Genomic DNA, 24,098 nt, shown 5'->3' on the forward strand with positions numbered 1-24,098 from the left:
ATAAAGAATAATCAAATGTTGTTTGTACCGGACTTGTTGCTTCATAGATATTATCCAGACTCCGCATCTTCCTTGGTGCTCCCCCTGAACTGTTGCTTCCTCCTGTTGATGGTGTTGATGCGGGAGTTTGTTGATTTGGACTTTGTGGAGGTGTTGGATCATCATCTCCTTCATCTTCAATATTGGGGTCATCACCGTCATCATCATCATCATTAAAGAACAAACCTCTAACTTTTCTTTCTTCATCACTCCATCTCCAGTAATCTGATTCATCAAATTCAACATCTCGAGAAATGATTAAATTCTTCGTTAGTGGATTATACAGTCTGTATGCCTTGCTTCTTTTGTCATATCCGGTAAAGATGTATTTCTCGCCTTTATCATCCAGTTTCTTCCTTTTCTAATCTGGAACATGTGCATATGCAATGCACCCAAAGATTTTGAGATGTCCAACTGATGGTTTGCTACCACTCCATGCTTCATTTGGAGTTTTGTTTCTAACACTTTTTGTTGGACAACGATTCAACAGATAAACAGCACATAACATGGCTTCAGCCCAAAAAGTTCTTGGCATATGCTTTGCTTTCACCATGCTCCTTGCCATGTCAAGAATAGTGCGATTCTTTCTTTCTGCAATGCCATTTTGTTGAGGAGTATACGCCGTTGTCAACTGATGATTGATGCCATGTGCTCTACAGAAACTTCTGAATAAGTTTGAAGTATACTCGCCTCCTCTGTCTGATCTGAGTGTCTTCAAATAATGTCCACTTTGTTTTTCAGCCAGTGCTTTGAACTCCTTGAATTTATCAAGAGCCTCTGCTTTTTCTTTAATGATATATACCCAACTTTTCCTGCTAAAATCATCAATAAATGTTAGGTAATATCTGTTACCTCCGAGTGATGGGATATCAAACGGACCAGCAATATCAGTGTGGACAATCTCCAATGGCCTTCTGGCTCTCCATGATTTTCCAACAGGAAAACTTTGTCTGTGTTGCTTTCCTTTGACACATGCTTCACACAAATTTTCTGGTTCATTAATTTCTGGCAAGCCATCCACCATCTTTGTCTTTGACAATAATTTTAAGCCAGAAAATCCAAGATGACCATATCTTAAATGCCATAACCATGAGTCATTTTTAATGACCGACTTCAAGCACTTCTGCATTTTCGTCTGCATATCAAGTGTGAACAGACGATTCTTTGACATCTCCACATCTGCAATTAATTCTCGAACATGATTTCTGATGATGAGAGAATTATCCTGCATCTGAACATTATATCCTTTCTCCACAAGTTGGCCAAGACTGATGATATTACTTTTCAAAGCAGGTATATAATAAACATCATTTATATACCTTTTCTCACCATTCTTTGATACAATCGTAATTGTACCTTTCCCTTTAACAGGAATTTTTGAAGAATCGCCAAATGTAACTTCCCCGCTGACGGTTTCATCTATCTCCATAAATAAATCTTTGTGGCCAGTCATGTGATTGCTGGCCCCTGAGTCAAGATACCAAACATTCTTCTTGCTTTCCTCGTCTCCTTTATAAGTGAGGAACATAGCAGTACCAACATCTTTATCTTCTTTTGCTGCTGCAAAATGACTAGTTTCTTCCACCTTCGGGGATCTACACTCATAACTGAAATGGCCAAATTTATTACAGTTATAACACTGAAATTGAGATTTATCACCTCGTTGTTGAAATCCACCTCTTCCTCGGCCTCTAAAATTTTGAACACGACCAGATGATTGATAACTTTCCGAATTCTGGCCTCTATTGAAGGACTGCCTTCCTCGTCCTCGTCCACCTCAGTAGCCACCTCTAAAACCACCTCTGCCACGTGCAGAACTGCTACTGCCAGAACTGTCACTGATGGACACCTTACTTTGCAACGCCTTCTCCAAATGGCTTGCATCATCATACTGGTTCATTCGTTGCTCGTGGGCTTGAAGAGAACCTACGAGCTCATCAATGGAAATTGTGGATAGATCTTTTGACTCCTCAATTGATGTAACAACGTAATCAAATTTTCTTGTCAATGAACGGAGCAACTTTTCCATGACCCGGATATCATTAAGACTTTCACCGTTTCTTTTCATCTCGTTTGTCACCGTTTTCAAACGCGTAACAAATTCACCAATATTTTCGGAGCTTTTCATTTTTAAATTTTCGAACTCGCCACGTAGAACTTGGAGCCGCACCTTTTTAACTTTTTCGACACCCTGGAATGATTTCTGCAGAATCTCCCACGCATCTTTTGCTGTTTTTGCTTCAGAAATTTTTTCAAAGGTAGATTCATCAACACCTTGAAAAATTGTGAATAACGCCTTTTTATCTTTTTTACGAGACTCCTTTAACGTCGTCTTCTCGGCATTTGGAAGAGCTGCTTCAGCGGCTACATCCACGGGCTCGCTATACCCATTTTCCATAGTATTCCAGTTATCGTAAGAACCGAGTAACACCTTCATTTGTATACTCCAGTTCCCATAATTTGTTGCCGTCAATTTTGGAATTTGCGGTTGCATCATATTCGCCATTTTTCCTGAACAGAACCTTGGCTCGGATACCAATTGTTGTCAACGTGAATACACTTTACACCAAAAGATTTGATAATATTAATACAAAAAAAAAAAACAATAGCACTTTTATTTCAAAGAAAAAATACAACTATATAAATGTTTACACACACAGGCTACAACCTCTTTTTCCTTCTAGAGCTGCTGCTCTTTCTTTCGCTCTGTTTTTTTTCAGTTGTATTTTACAAATGGAGTTGTTGTCTTATTTATAGACTTCTGAGACTAGTTAATACCTCATTGCTTACATCACCAGACATCTTCCTGGTCTCCTGGTCATCTTCTATTTACTAGCTAACAACAAAGACTTCAACCATAAGCCTACCTTATTTTAGGGTTTGAACAGAGACCAGCCTGTACGTGTATACTGAACATAAAAGAGCTAGTGCCACGATATCTGTTTTTCATGCATGTGTTACCAGCTGTATGTTTATTTTCTTCAGTTTACATTTGAGCATGTATTGTATTTTGCACAACCCACCTATTTACCAGGCCTTCACAACTGTCTGGGTGATCTTTCTTCAACACACGCATTTGACTTGCATGAAATGATAATCCTCTGCTCACCAAATTTTCAGGACTCTAGCTTTTAATTTATTATACATATTATGATTATTACTAGCTGCCAACTTTATTTAGATAAGGGTTTGAATTCTAACAGATAATCCAGTCTCCTACTTTGAATATGCATACATACTCCTTATTTCCAGGTAGACTTCTTTATTTCCAGGTAGACTTCTTTACATATTATCGTATGAATTCTTGATTATGCAACGTTGTCACCTTCAAACCCACCTGTAGATATTCATTCTATTTCCAGTGAGTTTGAATTCTAATACTCCCACTCAAACTCAATTTTGCATTTCGAGCTTCTTTTTTATTTTATGAAACACGTCTGGCTTTAATGGCTTTGTAAAAATATCTGTTAAATTTTCTTCGGTCCTACAGTGCACCAATTTTATAATTTTATCCTTCACCTGTTCTCGAATAAAATGATATTTTATATTGATGTGCTTACTGCGACTGTGTGACACTGGATTTTTCGCAAGTGAAATAGCAGATTTGTTGTCCAAGTACATTTTAATCGGAACTTCATTCGCAAGATTTAACTCGCTCAATATGTAGCCTAGCCACATAGCTTGACATGTGCACGCTGCTACTGCCATGTACTATGCCTCACATGTTGAGAGGGCAACTGTCTGATGCTTCTTTGATGACCACCAAAATACCGTTGATCCGATATGAAAAGCATACCCTGAAGTACTTTTTCCGTTATCCAAATCACCACCATAATCACTGTCTGAGTAGCCAACTAATTTTGAATCTTGAGAATGCGTGTAAAATAAACCATGATCAAGTGTACCTTCCATGTACCTCAAAATTCTTTTAACTTCCACGAAGTGATCTTACTTCGGCTTCTCCATGTACCTACTAATCAATCCAACCGCATACATAATATCGGGATGAGTGAAAGTTAGGTACCTCAGACTTTCAACAAAACTTTTGAACAACGTCGAATTTATCGACTCTCTCACTAAATCAACTCGGAGCTTTATGATTGCTTCTGCTGGTGAGCCCACTGGCTTGCATTCTTCCATTATGAACTTCTTCAAAATCTACTCCGCATATTTTTTCTGCAACATAAAAATCCCTTCTTTGCTTTGCTTCACCTCGACTCCAACAAAGTACAATATTCGACCAATATCTGTCATCTCAAATTCATTAGTTAGAACCTTCTTAAAATCATTGAACATAACATGTTTATTTCCGGTAAAGATCATGTCATCCACGTATAAGCACACGATCATAATATCTCCCCCTGAATTTATCTTCGTATAAAGGACATGCTTGTATGTACTCTTCACAAAACCATTTTTCTAAACATATTCATCAACCCTTGTGTTTCATGCTCACGGAGCGTGTTTCAAACCATATAAAACTTTATTCAGTATGTAGATTTTTTTCCCGACCTTTCTGAACAGATCTGGTAGGATGCTCAATATAGACTTCTTCTTCGAGATATCCATTTAGAAATGCCGACTTCACATCCATCTGATAAATCTTCAACTGGTTCTGAGCTGCAATTGTTACAAGAAGTCGTATGGTATCAACTATTGCAACTGAAGTGAATACCTCATCATAGTCAATGCCATATATTTTCTTGTAGCCTTTAGCCACCAACCTTGCCTTATATTTATCCACTTCATCTTCCTTATTCGTCTTGGTTTTGTAGACCCATTTGATATCAATTGCTTTGTGTCCTTCTGGAAGATCTGTGAGCTCCCAAATATCCTTTTTCTTTATTGCACTAATTTTCTCATCCATGGCTTTATTCTATTTTCTTTCTTCAGAAGCCTCTTCAAATGTAACTGGATCACATTCAGCCATTAAACAAAGTAGAGAATAATCAAAGGATGTTTGTACCGGACTTGTTGCTTCATATATATTATCCATAATCCGCATCTTTCTCGGTACTCCCCCTGAACTGTGGCTACCTCCCGTCGATGGTGTTGATACAGGAGTTTGTGGATTTGGACTTTGTGGAGGAGTTGGATCATCATCTTCGTCATCTTCAATGTTGGAGTCGTCATCGTCGTTATCATCATCGTTAAAGAATAAACCGGCAATTTTTTTTCTTTCTCGCTCCATATCCGATAATCTGATTCATCGAACTCAACATCTCGAGAAATGATTAAATTCTTCGTTAGGGGATTATAGAGTCTGTATGCCTTGCTCTTTTTGTCATATCCAATAAAGATGCATTTCTCATCATTATCATCCAGAGCTTCTTCCTTTTCTGATCGGGAACGTGGACATAAGCAATACACCCCAAAATTCTGAGATGTCCAACTGATTGTTTGCTCCCGCTCCATGCTTCATTTGGAGTTTTATTTATGACACTTTTTGTTGGACAACGGTTCGACAAATAAACTGCATATAAAATGGCTTTTGCCCAGAAAGTTCTTGAAAAGTGCTTTACTTTCACCATACTTCTTTCCATATCAAGAATTGTGCGGTTCTTTCTTTCTGCAATGCCATTTTGTTGAGGAGTATATTTCGTTGTCAACTGATAATTTATGTCATGTGTCCAACAGAAGCTTCTGAACAATTTTGAAGCATACTCGCCTCCCATGTCTGATCTGAGTGTCTTCAAATACTAGCCACTTTGCTTTTCAGCCAATTCTTTGAACTCCTTGGATTTATCAAGAGCCTCCTATTTTTCTTTGATGATATTCACACACCTTTTCCTGCTAAAATCATCAATAAATGTTAGGTAATACTTGTTACCACCAAGAGATGAAACATTAAATGGACCGGCAATATCTGTGTGAACTATCTCCAATGGCCTCCTGGCTCTCCACGATTTTCCAACGGGAAAACTTTGTCTATGTTGCTTTCCCTTGAAACATGTTTCACACAAATTTCCCGGTTCATTGATTTCTGGAAAACCATTCACTATCTTTGTTTTTCATAATAATTTTAAGCCACAAAATCCATGATAACCATACCTCAAATGCCACAACCGCGAGTCATTTTTAATGATCGACATTAAGAACTTTTGCACCTGTGTCTGCATATCAAGTGTGAACAAGTGATTCTTTGACATCTCCGTTTTAGCAATCAATTCTTGAACCTGATTTATGATGGTAAGAGAATTATCATGCATTTGTATATTATATCCTTTCTCCACAAGCTGACCAAGACTGATGATATTACTTTTCAAAGCAGGTATAAAATAAACATCACTTATATACTTTTTCTCATCATTCTTTGTCATAATCGTAATTGTACCTTTTCTTTTGACCGAAATTTTGAAGAATCACCAAAAGTAACTTCTCTTGTGAATGTCTCGTCTATCTCCGTAAATAAATCCTTGTCACCGGACATATGATTGCTAGCACCTGAATCAAGATACCAAACATTCTTTTTGCCTTCCTCGTCTCCTCTTTAAGTGAAGAACATAGTAGTGCCAACATCTTTATCTTCTGTTGCTGCAGCAAAATGACTCCTTTTTTCTACTTTTGGTGTTCGACACTCGTAACTGAAGTGACCAAATTTATTACAGTTTAACACTGAAATTGATATTTGTCACCTCGTTGTTGAAATTCGCCTCTTCCACGACCTCTGAAATTTCGACCAAGACCAGATGGTTGATAACCTTCAGTATTCTGGCCTCTGTTGAAGGACTGCTTTCCACGACCTCGTCCATCTCGGTAGCAACCCCAATTTCCACATCTCCCACGTACAAAACTGCTACTGCAAGAATTGTCACCGATGGACACCTTACTTTGCAACGCCATTTCCAAATGGTTTGCATCATCACACTGGTTCATCCGCTGCTCATGCGCTTGAAGTGAACCAACCAGCTCGTCAATAGAAATTATTGACAAATTTTTTGACTCCTCGATAGAATTAACCACGTAATCAAATTTTCTGGTCAGCGAGCTGAAGAGCTTTTCCATGATCCGAACATCGTCGAGACTTTCACCATTTCTTTTCATCTTATTTATCACCGTTTTCAAACGCATAACAAATTCACCAATATTTTCAGAACTTTTCACTTTTATATTCTCAAACTTGCCACGAAGAATTTGGAGTCGCACCTTTTTGACTTTCTCCACACCTTGGAATGATTTTTGTAAAATCTCCCAAACTTCCTTCGCTGTTTTTGCGTTGAAATTTTTTTCAAAGTTTGATTTATCAACATCTTGAAAAATCATATGCAGCGCCTTTTAATCTTTTTTCTTGAATTCTTTTAACACCGTCTTCTCGGCATTTGAAAGTGCTTCAGCAGCGGTTGCATCTGTGGGCTCGTCAAACCCGCTTTTGACTATATCCCAATTATCATAAGAACCGAGTAACATCTTCATTTGGATACTACAGTTCCCATAATTTATACCTTCAACTTCGTAATTTGGGGTTGCATCATATTCGCCATTTTTTTTTAATGGAACGCTGGCTCGGATACCACTTGTTGGAAACGTGATGAGTTTGCAAAATATATAGTTATTATTTTTAGTATAACTCAAATAAACAATATATTTATAATGTTAAATACCAGCAACAGAGTACTCGATTTTGACTCAAAATAGGCTACTGCCTTTATACTCTAAAATTAGAGCTTCAACTCTTTTGCTACAACTGTTGTGTACAACTTTACTAAGATGTGTATAACAACTTTCTGCAGTGTATATTATGAAAAATATACATCCTTATTTATAGGCTACAAAGACCCAGTTTACATCATGCATTACCTCACACTATATTTATTACTGTAGCCTAAATTCTAGGACTATTGACCAGCCTTCACTTTTCATATAAACTGTGTAACAGCCATTTTCACTTAAGCTGGTAGACTATGCATGTACCTAGTAACTAATCACTTCATTATTTTATTATATTTTCATACATAGATAAGTCTTCTTTCCATACACAGAACACTTTTCCTCAGATATAGATACATGAGCAGCCTACCATTTTCCATTTGATAATTTATTGCTGGCAGCCTTACTTCTTTTATATCTTGACAATCTAGTCTCCTACTTTGAATATGCAGACATACTCTTATTTCCAGGTAGACTTCTTTACATATTATCGTATGAATTCTTGATTATACAACGTTGTCACCTTCAAAACAAGTTGTAGATATTCATACTATTTCCACAGAGTTTGAGTTCTAACAACTTGCCACCTGGGTTATATATTGAAGAAATAAATTATGTAAATTACAAGAATTTAACAATTGAGGTTTACATTATTTTTCTAAGGGATAGTGCTACCGACTAAGCTCTATTGAAAACTCTATATACTTATTTCTTAGAGAATACACTGTTGTTACTTGGTTTATAAATTACCAAGTTACAATGCTTGCTAGACAATACATAACACAGTCTTCGAGATCCAGAAAGATTGCTTCTTCATTCTCTTTCTCGTGATGCTTGACAAATAAGGCTAGATTGTATCTTGATATATCGTTTTGAATATCCCTTCGATTTTACATGCATGGAAATGAATATTTTTTCTTTTTCATTATCCAAGATCACATGCACGTTCTATCTTGACTCTCATTTTTCAAACTGAGATCTACTATCAACCCATGTGGTTTGTTAGATTTGATATTTGTGCTCTATCAAGTCACTTTCAATTGCTACTTGCTACATTAGCCATTGACAGTGTAATCTTCATTGCCGTTGATAGGCCGATCCATTAGCCATTGAAAGTATGTCCTACTTAGCCATTGATGACTCACTTCATTTAATCAGAATTACAAGGTATCGAGTATTTAAAATTAGCCATCATATTCTGTTTATCTATTGAGTCAGTGATGACTATGGAATGAACAATTACAATAATGACCATCTATTGAGATCTACATGAAAAATGTTGCATAAGCTACTCTACCAACGGCTATCAGATTATGATAATTTAGCCGTTGATAGCTACACCTATTTAATAAAATATTATGTTATACATTTTATTTATCATCAAAAATACATATAATTTCTAACCAATATGATAGAGATTACATAAAGAGAGATATAAAATGACAAAGAGATTTTAGTATGAGTAAGAGAGAGAAAAGGGGGGAAAGAGAGACATAAGAAATTTACAAGAATGATTTAATATGAAAGTATGTACAAACTAAAGGTTTTACTCACTATATATGTCTACTAAATACAGCTCTATAAAACCTTTAAAAAGTTTGTTACAAGAGTCAACTATGTTGAGTTGGCACATGCAGAGCTTGTACACCGGTCAACATAGCTTTACTAACAACCCCTCATTCAAGGAAGGTGTGGAAACACCTAACTTGGACAATAACGAGCTCAGATGAGAAAAAGATAAAACTTTTGTGAACAAGACAACCAGTTGTTCAACAGAAGCAATGTGATGTGTAGAAATAAGTCCCACCGGCAGCTTTTAACGCACCAAATGATAGTCAATTTCAATGTTTTTGGTGTGCTAATGGAACACCGGATTTAAAGTAATATACATGACATACTGATTCTCATATAAAAGAGGAACTGGCATAATGGTTGGAACCTTCAACTCACCAAATAAAGACACCATTCAGGGGGTGATCTCACAACATGTATCAGCTAAACTGCAATATTCAGCTTCAGCTGAGAATAGAGAGACAGTCATATGTTTCTTACACTTTCAGCTAAATAATGGTCATGCCCCATAGTCAGTGGATCGGAAATATTATCTTGAGTTCCTATGAACTCTATAGCAATAATCCTATCAGACACAAGACCCCTTATAGAATTCAGTCTAGCTTGTATGTGTCTCTTTGTCTTAGCATTATACTTCATATTTCTGATCTTGTCGATAGTTGTACGGCTATCACAATGACAGAAATGGAAAGAAACGGCTTGCTTACTATAGGTAACATTGACATGAGTCCATGTAGCCATTTAGCCTCCATCCCCGTGGCATCAAGTGCACACATCTCAGCCTCAAAAGTAGATTGAGTAATCAAAGCCTGTTTAGAAGACTTCCAGGATACCGATCCACCCGCAAGAGTAAACACGTATCCAGTCACTCCATTGGAACCAGATTTTTTAGCTATCCAACTTGCATCACGGTACCCCTCGAGTACCACCTGAAATCTTCGGTAATGCAAGCCAAGATAAATAGTTCCCTTGAGATATTTAGAACTCTATCCATTGCCTCCCAGTGAGTCTTGTCTGAACAACTTGTATATCTAGCTAACTTAGACACGAAATATGAAATATCTGGTATAGTCATATTAGCAAGATATTGCAAACTCTCAATAATTTGATAATACCTTAACTGAGACACAGGAACTCCTGAACTATTCTTGACTTTGGTATTTTTTGAATCATATGGTGTACTAGCGATTCTACAATTTGAATAACTATACTTCTCTGGTATAGATTTCTCTATATAATGAGACTTTGACATTGTTATTTCATCAGTCGACTGAGTCAACTTGATCCTAAAAATTATACTAGCCTCACCCATATCCTTCATTTCAAAGTGCCTCTTCAAAAAACTCTTTATCTTGTAAATAATCTCAATATTGGGTCCAAACAATAAAATATCATCTACATACAAGCACACAATCACACGGTCATTACCTTTAACCTTATAGTAGACACATTTGTCACTTTTATAAACTAAAAACTCGATAAAGTCTAAAATAGTTTCATCAAACTTTTTATGGCAGTCTATAGGTGCTTTTTTAAGGCCATAGATGGACATGACTAGTCTATAAACTTTCCTCTCATTACCAGAAGCAACAAATCTCTCAAGCTGATCCATATAAATATCTTCTTGAAGGTCACCATGAAGAAAAGCTATCTTTACATCCATTTGATGGATGATAAGACCATGTACGGAAGCCAATGCAATAAGCATTCTGATTGTTGACATTCGGGCAACAGGAGAGTATGTATGAAAATAGTCAATGCCTTCATTTTGCCTAAAGCCCTTAGCAACTAGCCTAGCCTTGTACTTATCTATTGAGCCATTAGGGTTTAGCTTCCTTTTGAAGATCCATTTACATCCAATAGTAGAACACCCAGGGGGGAGATCAACTAACTCCCATGTTCCGTAAGAAATAATTGAGTCAATTTCATTCTTCACAATGCCTTTCCAATGCCTTGACTCCGAAGAATCCATGGCTTGACGGAAAGTTAAAGGCCCATCCTCCATATTGTAAGTGATAAAATCACTTCCAAAGTCCTTGACTACCTTTGCACGCTTACTCCTTCTAGGTTCCTCTACTTTATGAGGAGTAGAGCTACTACAAGAATCCTCCCCCATATTTGTCATTTTTTCCACATGATCGGGAATAGAACTCGATGTGTGAGTAAGATCATCCTCAGAATTACCCAAAGGTATACCAATCTTCATAGGGAACACTTCCTTAAAGAAAGCTGTATCACGAAACTCAACTATCATATTCACCATAATCCCATCTATGTCATATTTTAAAACCAAAAATCTCATTGCAGTTTTGGTTTCAAGATAGCCCAAAAAGATACAATCAACAGTTTTCAGACCTAGTTTCTTTTTCTTAAGTTCAAGGACAAGCACCTTAGCAAGGAAACCCCACACACGAAGATAACTCAAACTTGTCTTACGCTTTCTCCACAACTCATAAGGTGTCTTGTCCATATGTTTCAGAGGGACTCTATTCAGAATATGGCAAACCGTATTCGGAGCCTCTCCCCACATGAACTTAGGCAACCCAGGATTAATCAGCATAATGTTAATTTGTCTTTAAAAGTTCTATTATTTCGCTCTGCCACCCCATTAGACTCAGGTGTGTATGGTGGAGTAACCTAATGAACTATTACAATTGTTTGCACAAAATTCATTAAACGAGGTTATCGTATACTCACCATCTCTATCATATCTCAAACATTTAAGTACTTTTCCAGTTTATGTTTCAACTTCATTTTTATACATAATGAATTTATCTAGTGCTTCATCCTTATGTTTAAGAAAATAACATAATAATATCTACTACAATCATGCATAAAAGTAATAAAATATCTATAGTCATCTTTAGTCAACATACCACCAAATTCACATATGTCCGAGTGAACTAAATCTAACAATTCTGAATCCCTAACAACATTATGAAAAGGTTTCCTTGTTTGTTTAGCAGTTACACACACTTGACACTTAGATTTCTTATCAATGGCATGTTTTGGAATCAACTCTAAATTCATCATATTCTTCATAGAACCAAAATTTAAATGACCAAGTTGTAAGTGCCACAAATCAGATGATTCAACACAGTTAACAGAATATGCAAAACTATCATTAATAAAATCACTCGGGTTCATCATTTATCAAAAACAAACCAACATACAAGTAACCCTTGCGAAAAATGTACCGGTATGAGTAATAACTACTTTATTACATTTTAAAGAAAGTTCAAAGCCATTATTAACTAGATAACTTCCATTTATTATATTTCTATGAATAGAGGGAACATGATGCACTCGAGTGAGAGATGAAATCCGCCCAGAAGCAAACTTCAGGTCCATGTTTCCTATTCCAAGCACTTGTGCAGCACTAGTGTAACACCCCCAAATCCGGGGTCGGGGATCCAGGTTGTCACGAGTTCCATTTCCCTTATCAATACTTAATCTTAACAGTCAACCAACTACTGCGTACTGTGACCCTACAATATACTCACACACACCACAAGTTATAGTCTCAGAGATGAATACCAAAAATAACACAAGTCATTTTATTCCACAATTGTAAACCATTTCACCTTAAAAAGGGTTTCTGAATAATTTACATATTCCTTGCCATTATTACAATTCATAAATATACATAAGTCTGGTACATCAAAAGTTGAAAACCTAGCCTATTGGTAGCTCCTACCTCAGCTACAACAGCATCAATGCCTACAGGAAACTGCGGAACGTTTCCTAACCGCTCACGAATTGGGAGCTTGATCATGTCCATCTTGTCTATCTGTTGTTGTGTGATGAAAGAAGAAAGCAAGGGTGAGCAACAAGCCCACCAAAATAATATGTATAATAATTTACAATATATGAGCATACTCATAGCACTCATGAAAGTCTTGGTCAAAAAAAAATGAACCAAGTTTGATCTCTTAACGCGACCAAGTCGCAAAATATTCAGTATATATGTACATATACTTTTCAAAATCTTGGAAGTCCTCTTTCATGCATAATAAACACAGAGTTCCAGTTTATAACTGTATAAAAATATCGTTGCAAGGTGATCTCATATATCTAACCTTGTCTCAACGTTTTTGTGAAAATCTTTGTCATTCATAAGATAATCATTAACCAGATATAAGTTGAAAAGGTGAAGTTACGAGATACTCCAATATACTTATATCTTTTCCGAATATTGCTTGAACTACCATCGTTCAAGGTATAATCAGTTTCAAAAGTTCATCACATAGATGAGACTACAAGAAAAGACTTGAATAGATTCAATCTTTGAAATATCATTATAAATAATGAAGTTACGAGATACTTCATTAAGTCCCGATATATATATACACCTATATATATACATTTCATACACTCCTTGAAAACCTCTGTTATGAAAATTATAAACAGAGTTGCAATATCCAACGAATTTGGAAAGGAGAAAACCTTGGCATAAACCTGATATCTTGCTGATCAGGCAAAGATACCAATAAGTAACCTTTTCTACTAGTAGATGGACGAATTCTCCAATGGTCATCACCCTGGCCGTAATAGAACCTTATGCTGGACTGCCACTCAGCCACTTACGCATTTGATGGACTCCCACTGAGCCACTTACACTTTCATGGACGCCCACTGAGCCCATGTTGCTTATGCCGACTCAAATAGATGAACTTACTTCCCGAACGATGGGCAAGTAATCAAAATGTTTTCTCAAAATAGCAACCTCGTTGCGAATGTAAAATGCACCACTGAGCCGGATCCCCCCCAGGTTTTGAGCGAGTATTTAAATCCCCTTCGAAAGGAAGATCTTAAATATAAAAATGAGTTTTGGGATCCGCTCTAATCTTTTAAAAATCATTTTGAAGACTCGAAATATTTTTAAGAATGTTTGGAGTAATGCTGATTTAATGAAATAAATCAGTCCCGATATATTAGAAAATATCTGAATATTATTATTTAAATAATATTCCCATAAGGATAATCTTTATAAAAATAATTGAAGTAGAAGTTTTAAAAAAACTCATACTTGAAATGAATAATAAATAACCAAAGATATACTTATACGAAAGCACGATCTTTATTTGAATAATCGCAAATAAGTTTGATTATCGAAACATTATTCTTTAATAAAATAAAGAATATTATTTAATAAAATAAGCGGAGTCATAAGTCCTCAAATGAATATTCAAAATAATATTCATTAAATAAAATAAACGGAGTCTTAAGTCCTCGAATGAATATTCAAAATAATATTCATTAAATAAAATAAAAGGAGTCATGAGTCCTCGAATGAATATTCAAGATAATATTCATTAATACAAATAAAGTTATCGAATAAACCTTATTCGATTAATAGTTTTGAAAACTATATCTATATATATATAAATATATATATTATACTCGGGAACATCGACTCCCGGTTTAGAAATATGTTCATCTTTGGGTCCCCTATACTAAGGGTATACGCAACTACTGCTTATCTCTAGCATAGGTATTATGCAACTTATAAGCAATTGAATCAACAATTAGATATCAAGATTACGAAACAGACATGCATATATACCATATCACATGCTCCAATATATCGCAAGATTTGCTAATAACAATCATGCACTTATCACAAGATAATGCATATACATATATTTACATCACAACAACAGTATAACGGGTAGAAAACTTGTCTGAGTGCTCCCGGATAGACTTAAGCTTAGAGTGGGTCCGATAACCTATGAACAACAACATAAGTCGGAATTAAACCCCGGTCGCTTAAGAAACTAGACTTTAACCAATTGAACCCTAACGTTCGCTTTAGCGCTTAACGATTCACTTAAGTCGCTCGTGCAATTCTTTCGCGAGCACCTTACCAACTGCCTAATCCACTTTACATAAATGTTTCATACTCCAATTAGTCATTTAAGGGCCTTAACCAAGGTTTCAAAGTAAGGCGAGGGGTAATGGTTCGGTCGTGAAACGCTGTTACTTAAAACGGTCGTTTCTCCTAAACCGTACATCGGATTCAAACGAACCACATATCAAAACGAAGCTTGAAACATAACTATCTAAGAATGGAAATGGTTAGTTTATAGAAGTGGGTGTTCGGGTCCAACAGTTAATCACAAAACAGTTTATAGAAAATCGGGCATTACGACAGCTATAACCTAACGATTTCTAAAGTTTAAACTATACCAAATCATCACCAATTCAACAAAAATTCAACATCCATCAACATCAAACTAAACCCATTCATCTAAGCACCATTATCATCCAAACAAACCAAACTTAAAACTAAGGGTTCAAGAATTTATACCTTTCTTGGAGAGTGGGTAGTCACTAACAAGCCTCTAGGAACCTTGATCTATGCTTAATCAACCTTAAGCTTTCATGAAAATCAAGAAAATCAAAGTAAGTTACTATTCACTACTATTCATCATCATCTTTGATGAGTGGATTAGCTAAGCAAACCATGGAATCTTGATCTTAAACTCATGGTATAACTAAGTTATGAAATATAGGATCCAAGGAAACAAACCTTGTAATTTTCCATGGCCTAGAACTTGAGTTTTGAAAATCTGTTTCTTCATTTCTTGAAAAGGCCGAATGGAAGAAGAAAGAAATGGGGGAGAGCTTTTGCTTGCTTGTTTTTCCTTGGGAAATGAGAAAGAAATGCTTGGTGGAGGAAATTTTTTGAACAAATATCTTGATAAAGTGATGACATCACTCACACATGTCATTGCTTGCATCATTCATTTGCCACATGTCCTTCCCTTATGGTTTGATGATGTCATCCTCCTCTAATCTCTTTGATTAGTGCTTAATTATTTGGTTAATCCTTTGGTTACTTATATAAGCTTGATCCTTGGTCGCTTATTTGTTTTACGGTTCGCTTCACTCTCGTTCTCGGTGATCGTTCGAGGGGTCATATCCGGGATCTTATTACTTGGGTTCCCCTAAACCTTTCTCAATATTTTATATTCCTTTTATGATCCTCTCTTAAAATCCTTGAATTTAAATCATTTTAATCATGTTACCTTATACTCAATTCTTTCGGTATCTGGTGGATTTTCGGGAAAAATCAAAGTGTTCGAATTTGGATTCTGACGATCTTTACATACACTTATATCCCATATAAAGTACTAATAAGATCTTAGAATTTCTATAACAGTACTCCTATATAGTGTGGCATGAAAATTTTCCTTAATCAGCAAAATCACTATTCATAAGGGTTACAAAAAGTCCAAAATTTTTTGGGGTTATTACAACTACCATTCCCCATAGTCACTGTCACTCCATGACTCTGTTGATCAGATACAAACAAACTAATATCAACAAAAATATGCACATTAGCTCCAGTGACAATCAACCACTCATGTGACAGATAAGTGGAAAGTAGTCAGGGTTGTAAATAACATACCCGTCATCGGTTCCAGAGGCAACAACCTCACCAACGGCCATGTTAGCTACAGGACCACTCGTGGTTCCAAGTCCAAGCACATTATTTGCTTGATCTACCACTACAGCTTTCTTATCTTTCTTACTTGGACAGTCCTTGATCCAATGACCAACCTGTCCACAAGACCAACATGGTTTGTTTACCTTTGGTTTCTTAGCCTTGTTCTTGTCAGGTTTAGTGTTAGTCTTATTAGCGACTACCTTTATTTTCTGTCCTACAGTCACTACATTCACCTTCGAGCTCCCATGTTCAGCAGGAATCACATGTCCTTATTTGTAATTGTGTTACTCTTGCATAGAGATATCCAACATCAAGTTAGTCCAAGTGATCTCTCCTTTTTGTGTTTTCAAGGAGAGATCAAACTTTTTCCAAGACTTAGGGAGCTTTTCAATCATTGACAGAACCCGAAACTTCTCAGACAAGACCATCCCGGACTCACCCAAAGCATGAACCAACATCTCAAACTCATGAACCTGTTCAGTCATAGATTTTCCATCCACCAGTTTGAAGTCAGGAAACCTAGCCAAAGAATACTTCTCAAGTCCTTGAGAATCAGTATTATGGGTTTGGTCCAGCTTATCCAATTAGACCTTAGCAGTATAGGCATCAGATGAATAAACATCAAAACAGGTGTTCGCGAAGGCTACCAAAATGGTTGCCCTAGCCACCCCATCCTTCTCAGCCCAAAAAGCATAAGCCTTAACAGATTCAACCTTCTCTTGATCCAGCACAGAAGGATCATACTGCATCACTGGACATAAACCTTTAACCGTTAACCAGAGCTTCATCTTTTTCTGCCAATGAGAAAAAGAAGTTCCAACACTAAATTTATTAGGCATACCCGATAAATCAATAGGCTGGGGAAAATGATATATGGTCCAATCAATGGATGTAGTAACACCATAACTAGAACCAGTCTCAACAGTCTTAGGAACATCACAAGTTTTGTTAACCCTCTTTCTAATAACAAATATAACACAGATAATCTCTTCAAGATTGTTGGGTATAATTAACACTACGCACAACAATGAGATAGTTATATATATCACAAATTAACAAGAAGAGGCCATTAAACCAAGTAACGAAACAAAACACGGAGGGAAACAAGAAGATAAATCAGTAACTAAATTGACAAAGAGAGAATAGAAAACTTAGCCCTAACAGAAGCTTTAACAAATCTGAAAGAACTATGAACAACTGAGGTGCCTAGCCTTTGAGAAGTCTAGACCGTTCTTGAAGAGATTATTGCCCCACTTACGCTGTGTTGGGTTGCAGTAATATCACTTCTAGGATACAACAGCACGAAGTACTTCGTTCACCGATACGTAGCACTCAAAAGCGACCTGTACCTCAGTTCACCCAGAAAACCTATGATAATCTGTATGTTATGGAGGAGATGAAGAGAGAGATGGCATCTAGGGTTTCAAACGTATGTGATTGCAGTATATTCTTCCAAACATTTAGTTTTGTATATATTAAAAAATAAAATTGTAACTGAAGATATTACCTTAATTAAAATAAATATCCTGATTTAAACATCATTTATTTGAAGATTATCAGAATCAGAAACGTAACAGTCAAGACAGCCCATCAGTATTTACACTCAGCAAATCCTGATCCAGGGCGCGTCAGGATTTATCAGCCTCATCAAATTCCGATCCAGCCAGGGGTCAGAATCTGACAACCTCAACAAATTCTGATTCTGTCAGGCTTTAGGATCTGTCATACTCAACAAATCCTGATCAGGCATCAGGATTTATCAACCAGCTCTGCAAATCCTGATCAGTATTTATTCCAGCAAATCAGAGTTTGTAATTTCTGATTAGCAAATACTGATATTCCCTGTTACACAAGCTCAATATTCAGATTAAAATAATATAATAAGTCAGTAAATATTTTAATTAAACAAGCAATAAAATTCCTCACCCAGATCGCCTCGCGTACGCGAGACATCGAGACATTCGCCCAAATCGCCCTCCGACCTAAGTCAAGGCGTCGTGTGGCGTGGCGTGGCATGGTGAGGCGGCGGCGCGCGCGCGTGTGCGTGTGAGGCACACAATAACACCACGTACACCCACATGCCTTAGTAGTTGGTATACTACTCTTGCACATGGTACTATATAAAGCACTACACCCCTATTTACTTAATCATTGTGGGATAAAACCCACAAACCCATTTCAAACTACTAACTTCACCTCAATTTCTATATGGATTACACTAAGAAAATGACTTCGATCCAAGAGTGAAAGTTTAAGTCCTCATTATAAGGAACAACCTCCAATAATTAGTTTTAGGAAATTTCATCAAGAACATGTCTAATACAAGCCTCAAACTTTTCATTTTCTAACAATATATATATAGTATTAATTTCGAATTGGTATATGATGAAGTTAAGAAAATATTTGTTCAAGTTAATATTTGACTCATTTCCATATAACAATCTCGATCTACAACCATAATTTAGTATGAGGAGATTATGCAATTATATGTGATGTTAAGTTTGTTACCCTCGAGCATATAATTGTAAAATAATCTAAACAAACCTAAATATATATAAATTTAGGAATCAAATATATTGTTAGGCTTCATGTGTGGCGCCCTCCAAACCCGGGTCAGAAGTTTGGGGTCCACACACACACATCTTATTTATAACCTGCTTATAACAATAATAAAGATTACAATAATATGCAGTGACCCTATTTACCAACTACCACGGATCGCAACAGGTTAAAGTATGCACACAAGCCACACATCTACTTATATTACATATCGTTCAAATCCCAACCATTCAAACTCAAACTGAGTATTAAACTTTATTACAAACTTTTACAGACTTAAATTATTCCAAAAGAAGCCTACTAGCTCAGCTTTCTCAACCTGAACCCCTAGCTCTCGCGTTGGACTGGGGATCCTCGTTACCAACTGGTTCCTTTTTAGCTGGAAAGAATATAAACAACATCGCACAAATGAGCTAACTAGCTCAGCAAGTCACAATGACAAAACTGAGAATAATGATCATCAGGTGAACATGATTATGATATCAAGTGAACAATGGATTATGATTTAGAATTGGATATTATACTTTTAATTTAAAAACCAAGGCTAGGCTGCTGATCAGTCACGCACTAACCCCGAGCAAGGCACACAGCATTGCTCTAACTACTGGATCCAAGGCACACATTGGCCTAACTTGAAAATATATGGTCTGACCACGAATATGGTCTACAATTTTATAAAAACAATCCAATTCTAACATAATAACAGAATAAGCAATAATAAACAATAATCAGAATCATTAACAACACTGAGTGTTTAACAATGAAAGGGTTTCAATCCTTGTAAGGATCAATAAGATAATTTAAAAGCTTGGATGCTGGTATTGAAAGAATTGGATAACAAAGGAATCAACATTTCAGGGTTTCAAAGATTTGGGCTTTCAAAGCATAGGATACAATGTTTGAGTATATAATTAATTCAGTTTTAGTGTTTGGAATTTTGTTTGCATGTATTTGTGGAGTAGTATCGTATACTTGAGGTTCGTGTTTGGGTATACAACAATCAATGGTCTAGAAAGAATAAGGTTCATGGCTCAAGATCAATAACTGGAATCAGGGTTTAGGTTTATGTGCTTCAAAGCACTTGCAATATCACAGGATTATCAAGTACTACAATATCTCGAGAAAGTTCAGAACACTTGCCTGATACTAGCTTACTATTCTGCACTCGCTTCCAATCACAATCGTCTTACTCCTCAACTACCTGTTTCCCTTTCCTACGCCTTGCCTCTTCTGCTCACATATCATCTATCAATAATCGACTCATAGAGTTCTATTCAACACATACTTCTATCTACCCTTCGTTTTACCCAAATCCGATTAACAGATTGAAAGTTATGCAATAATCAAGTAAATACCGATTATATAGACTGATAGTCAATCAACCAGTCACATATAGCACATAATACATCACGTAATCAATGATATATTATTTATAAAGAAGTTTCGGGTCATAAATAGGCTTTCTGATATTTAAAATGATTTTTAAAACATTTTTCGGAATTAAAACGGGTCATTGGATCAATTTCAGAATAATAAACAGGGTTCGGTTGGCCAATTCTGGCTCCGAAACAATTTTATACTAATTATCGAGCCTTGGAAATAATTTAGAATAATATTTTAAAGCTAGAAACTATTTTTCGGAATTTTTAAATCATTTTTAAGTAATTATATCTAATTAAATAATTAATTAAAATCAATTAATAATTAATTAAATCAATTAATCAATTAATTTCCAAATTAATTGACCAATTAATCGATTAAAAATTAACTGAAATTAATTAACTAATTAATTCAGATTTATTTTTGAATTAAAAATAATTTTCAGAATTAAAATAATAATTTTCAGAATTTTCAGAAATTAAAAATGAATTTTTATAATAAAAATAAATAGGAAATATGATTTTTAAATATTTTTAAAACAGGAATCCTAAATTTGCAAAGTCTGGAAACTTCAGGGAACAAACTGCATCGTTTTCAAAATTATAGGTACTAAACTGTAATTTTCCAGCCCCGTCGCCGGAAAATACAGGGGTGGCCGGAGAACACGTTCCCGGCGTCCTCACCCCACCAACACCTCCAGATCACATTTATAATTCACCAGGAACTTAACCATACCAACAAATCATTCTAATCATCCCTGAGTTGGCCGGAATTTGGCCGTGAAGTTTTCCAGTTTCCGGCGAACTTCGGAAAATTTCAAAAGACAACTCCCTTCTCTACAGACCTCGGTGATTCATGAAATTTATACGACTAGATTGCAAATTTCACAGAGAACACAATCCACTATATCACAACATCAATCTATTCCAGAATAAGAAACCCCCAAATTTCAATTAAGAACATTCATACGGGTTATAAACCCTAATTTTAAAATTCGAAAATCAAACTCAAATTTGAACATGTTATTGAACTCCAAATCAGACGTATAATATATCAAAATCATCAGGAAAACAAGCTCTACAACATGCAGTCATCAAATCATATAAACAATCATCCGAACAAAAATTCACATTTTTAATAAATTTAATTCAAAAATAAATAAATTTCCAGAAAATAAACCTTTAATTCTGCAGTGAAACAAAGCTCAGAATCTGATAGATTACTTCAAATCCTTCGTTTTGGTTACTCAAGCTTTGAAAACAGAGATTGGTAACGCCTTCGTTTTGCTGTTTCATTCTTAGAACAGTTTATGTAATTAGGGTTTTTCTCTGAAAATTATAAAATTAACTATCTGCAAATGATTTTGATATGAAATAAAATATGGTAAAAGGCTATTTATAATTACGGAAAATTAGTATCCCGTTGGATCCTTCCAGATATAAAACGGTACGTTTATTTATAAAAACTGATCCAAACGGTATCGGTTTTCGGGATAATTATCCAAATCAGTACAATTTGTACTGCGGTCTTGGTCTCAGCGCCTGGTTACACGTACTACGAAGTGATAATTGGGATAGTTTAATAAAAAGCTCCCGTTTATCGAAAATACGGGTTTTATTGATTTACCGAAACGAATATTGTATCGAAAATATTGCGCCGGGACCCGCGCAGAACAAACCGTACGCCGGATCGAAAAAGTCGAAACATGGAATATGCTCGGAATATTACAATTAGGTTAGGAAGGAGTTCTCGGAAGAGTTTCGGGTTCCAAAAACGTAACAACGGTTGACGTCAGTTGGTTCCTGTTTTTATAAAATAGATTTTAAATACTCGGAAAAAGAGTTTATAAATTTCATATGATCCTTATAAATCCATAAATCAACATAAAAATAATTAGGAAAATATGACAATTATCTATGTTTTATTTTGGACATATAAAAATTAAAATACTCAATTAATATTATTTTTGAATATCCAAGTACAGATAACATTTAACAATTAACTCACAGAATAGATACTGAACACACATAATAATTATTTAATAGCAAAATAATTACACGATATATCCCGAATATTACATCATGGCCTTAATCAGCTTAGATTCAATCTTGATAAAAGTTGGAAACGCTTATACTTCATAGTGTTTTTAAAGTTTGTAATTTGGTCTCCCATGTGGTTAATTTATGCTCCCAAGTCCTTACTAGCTACATATATCTTGGCACGTTTGATGACCTTCCTAGTATCTCATAACTCTAATCCAATATTCTTGTTTTAAGTGTGTATTTAATGTGCAAGAACTTGATGTTTAAGGCGTCAAACAATTTTAAAATTGTCATAGTGTGTCATTAAAATTATCACGGCCTACTATTTCTTATATCCAATATATGTAAATAAAATAAAATTTTAAGTTTTAAATGATTAGTTATAATAAACTAAATAATTTATCATGAAAGTTTTTATTAAAATTTAAAACACCGTCGTCATCTTCATGGTACGTACATGCCTAACTAAATTTATTGAATCTATTATCTCAAAGTTTTAATTAAGGATGGTATCTTGTATTTACTAGTACCTATGTGTTAAAATACATGTAAATTAATTGATGTTATATAATTGGTATTTGCAGAAGTTATTATCGTTGTACTCATAGTAATTGTCGTGTCAAGAAGAGAATCGAACGGTTATCAGAGGATTTTCGAATGGTGATAACAACATATGAAGGAAGACATAACCATACTCCCGATGATACATCTGAACAAGAATGTCTTACTTCGTACTAGCACGTGCATCACCGCATTTATGAAGACAAAAAATCAGAAATGTAAAATTAATTTGCTTGTTTAATGACTAAGATGGCATACAGAATTCTCTATTTCTCTCTCTCCCTCCCTCTCTCTCTCCCTTTCTCCGAGTTTGTAGTTTCAAGTGCATTATCAGTTCACATTCTATATTATACATTGTATAGCCATGCATGATAAAATTAAATTTGTAAGATTTTCATACTATAGATAATAATTTATATTTGTTTTTCCAAGAAGTTTTATTTGATTTTGATATGTTAAAGTAGTTTATCAATTGTTTTTACTTACAAATTGCATGCAGGATGTATACTCACACCTTGAACGATAGTTTGGCTTTTGCAATTCAGACAAAAATAACATTTTTGAAAATCAGAAGTTCTTTGTGGTATTACAAGAAAATATGACATAACTGACCGAAAGGTCTGTTATGGTGGTCGATTAAACCTTTGTCGGTTATTACAAATTGGTTAGGTTTAAGGTATATAACAGACTGCAACAAAAGGTTGGATATGGTACTTGACAGTTTAGTAGAAGTGGGACCATGTACACAGGTGTTAACGTGTGTCGACACATTGGCACACATGTCACACAACATAATGCAGTTAAAATCGACGGTGATCAGTCGATTGTGCTGAAGTCAAATGTAG

General features: G+C 35.4%; 1 protein-coding gene across 1 annotated transcript in view; it reads left to right on the top strand.

Moving 5' to 3' along the window:
• The window catches only part of LOC141724235 (putative WRKY transcription factor 12), a 32,549-nt gene extending 8,851 nt beyond the window's left edge, over positions 1-23,698 (top strand). The window contains exon 4 of the mRNA XM_074526291.1: positions 23,277-23,698. Coding sequence (XP_074382392.1) covers positions 23,277-23,430 — 154 coding nt within the window. The 3' untranslated portion in view covers positions 23,431-23,698. The remainder of the gene's footprint in view (positions 1-23,276) is intronic.
• The last annotated feature ends 400 nt before the right edge of the window (positions 23,699-24,098 follow it).

Source organism: Apium graveolens, chromosome 5 (assembly GCF_009905375.1).
Source record: "Apium graveolens cultivar Ventura chromosome 5, ASM990537v1, whole genome shotgun sequence".
NCBI lineage: Eukaryota > Viridiplantae > Streptophyta > Magnoliopsida > Apiales > Apiaceae > Apium > Apium graveolens.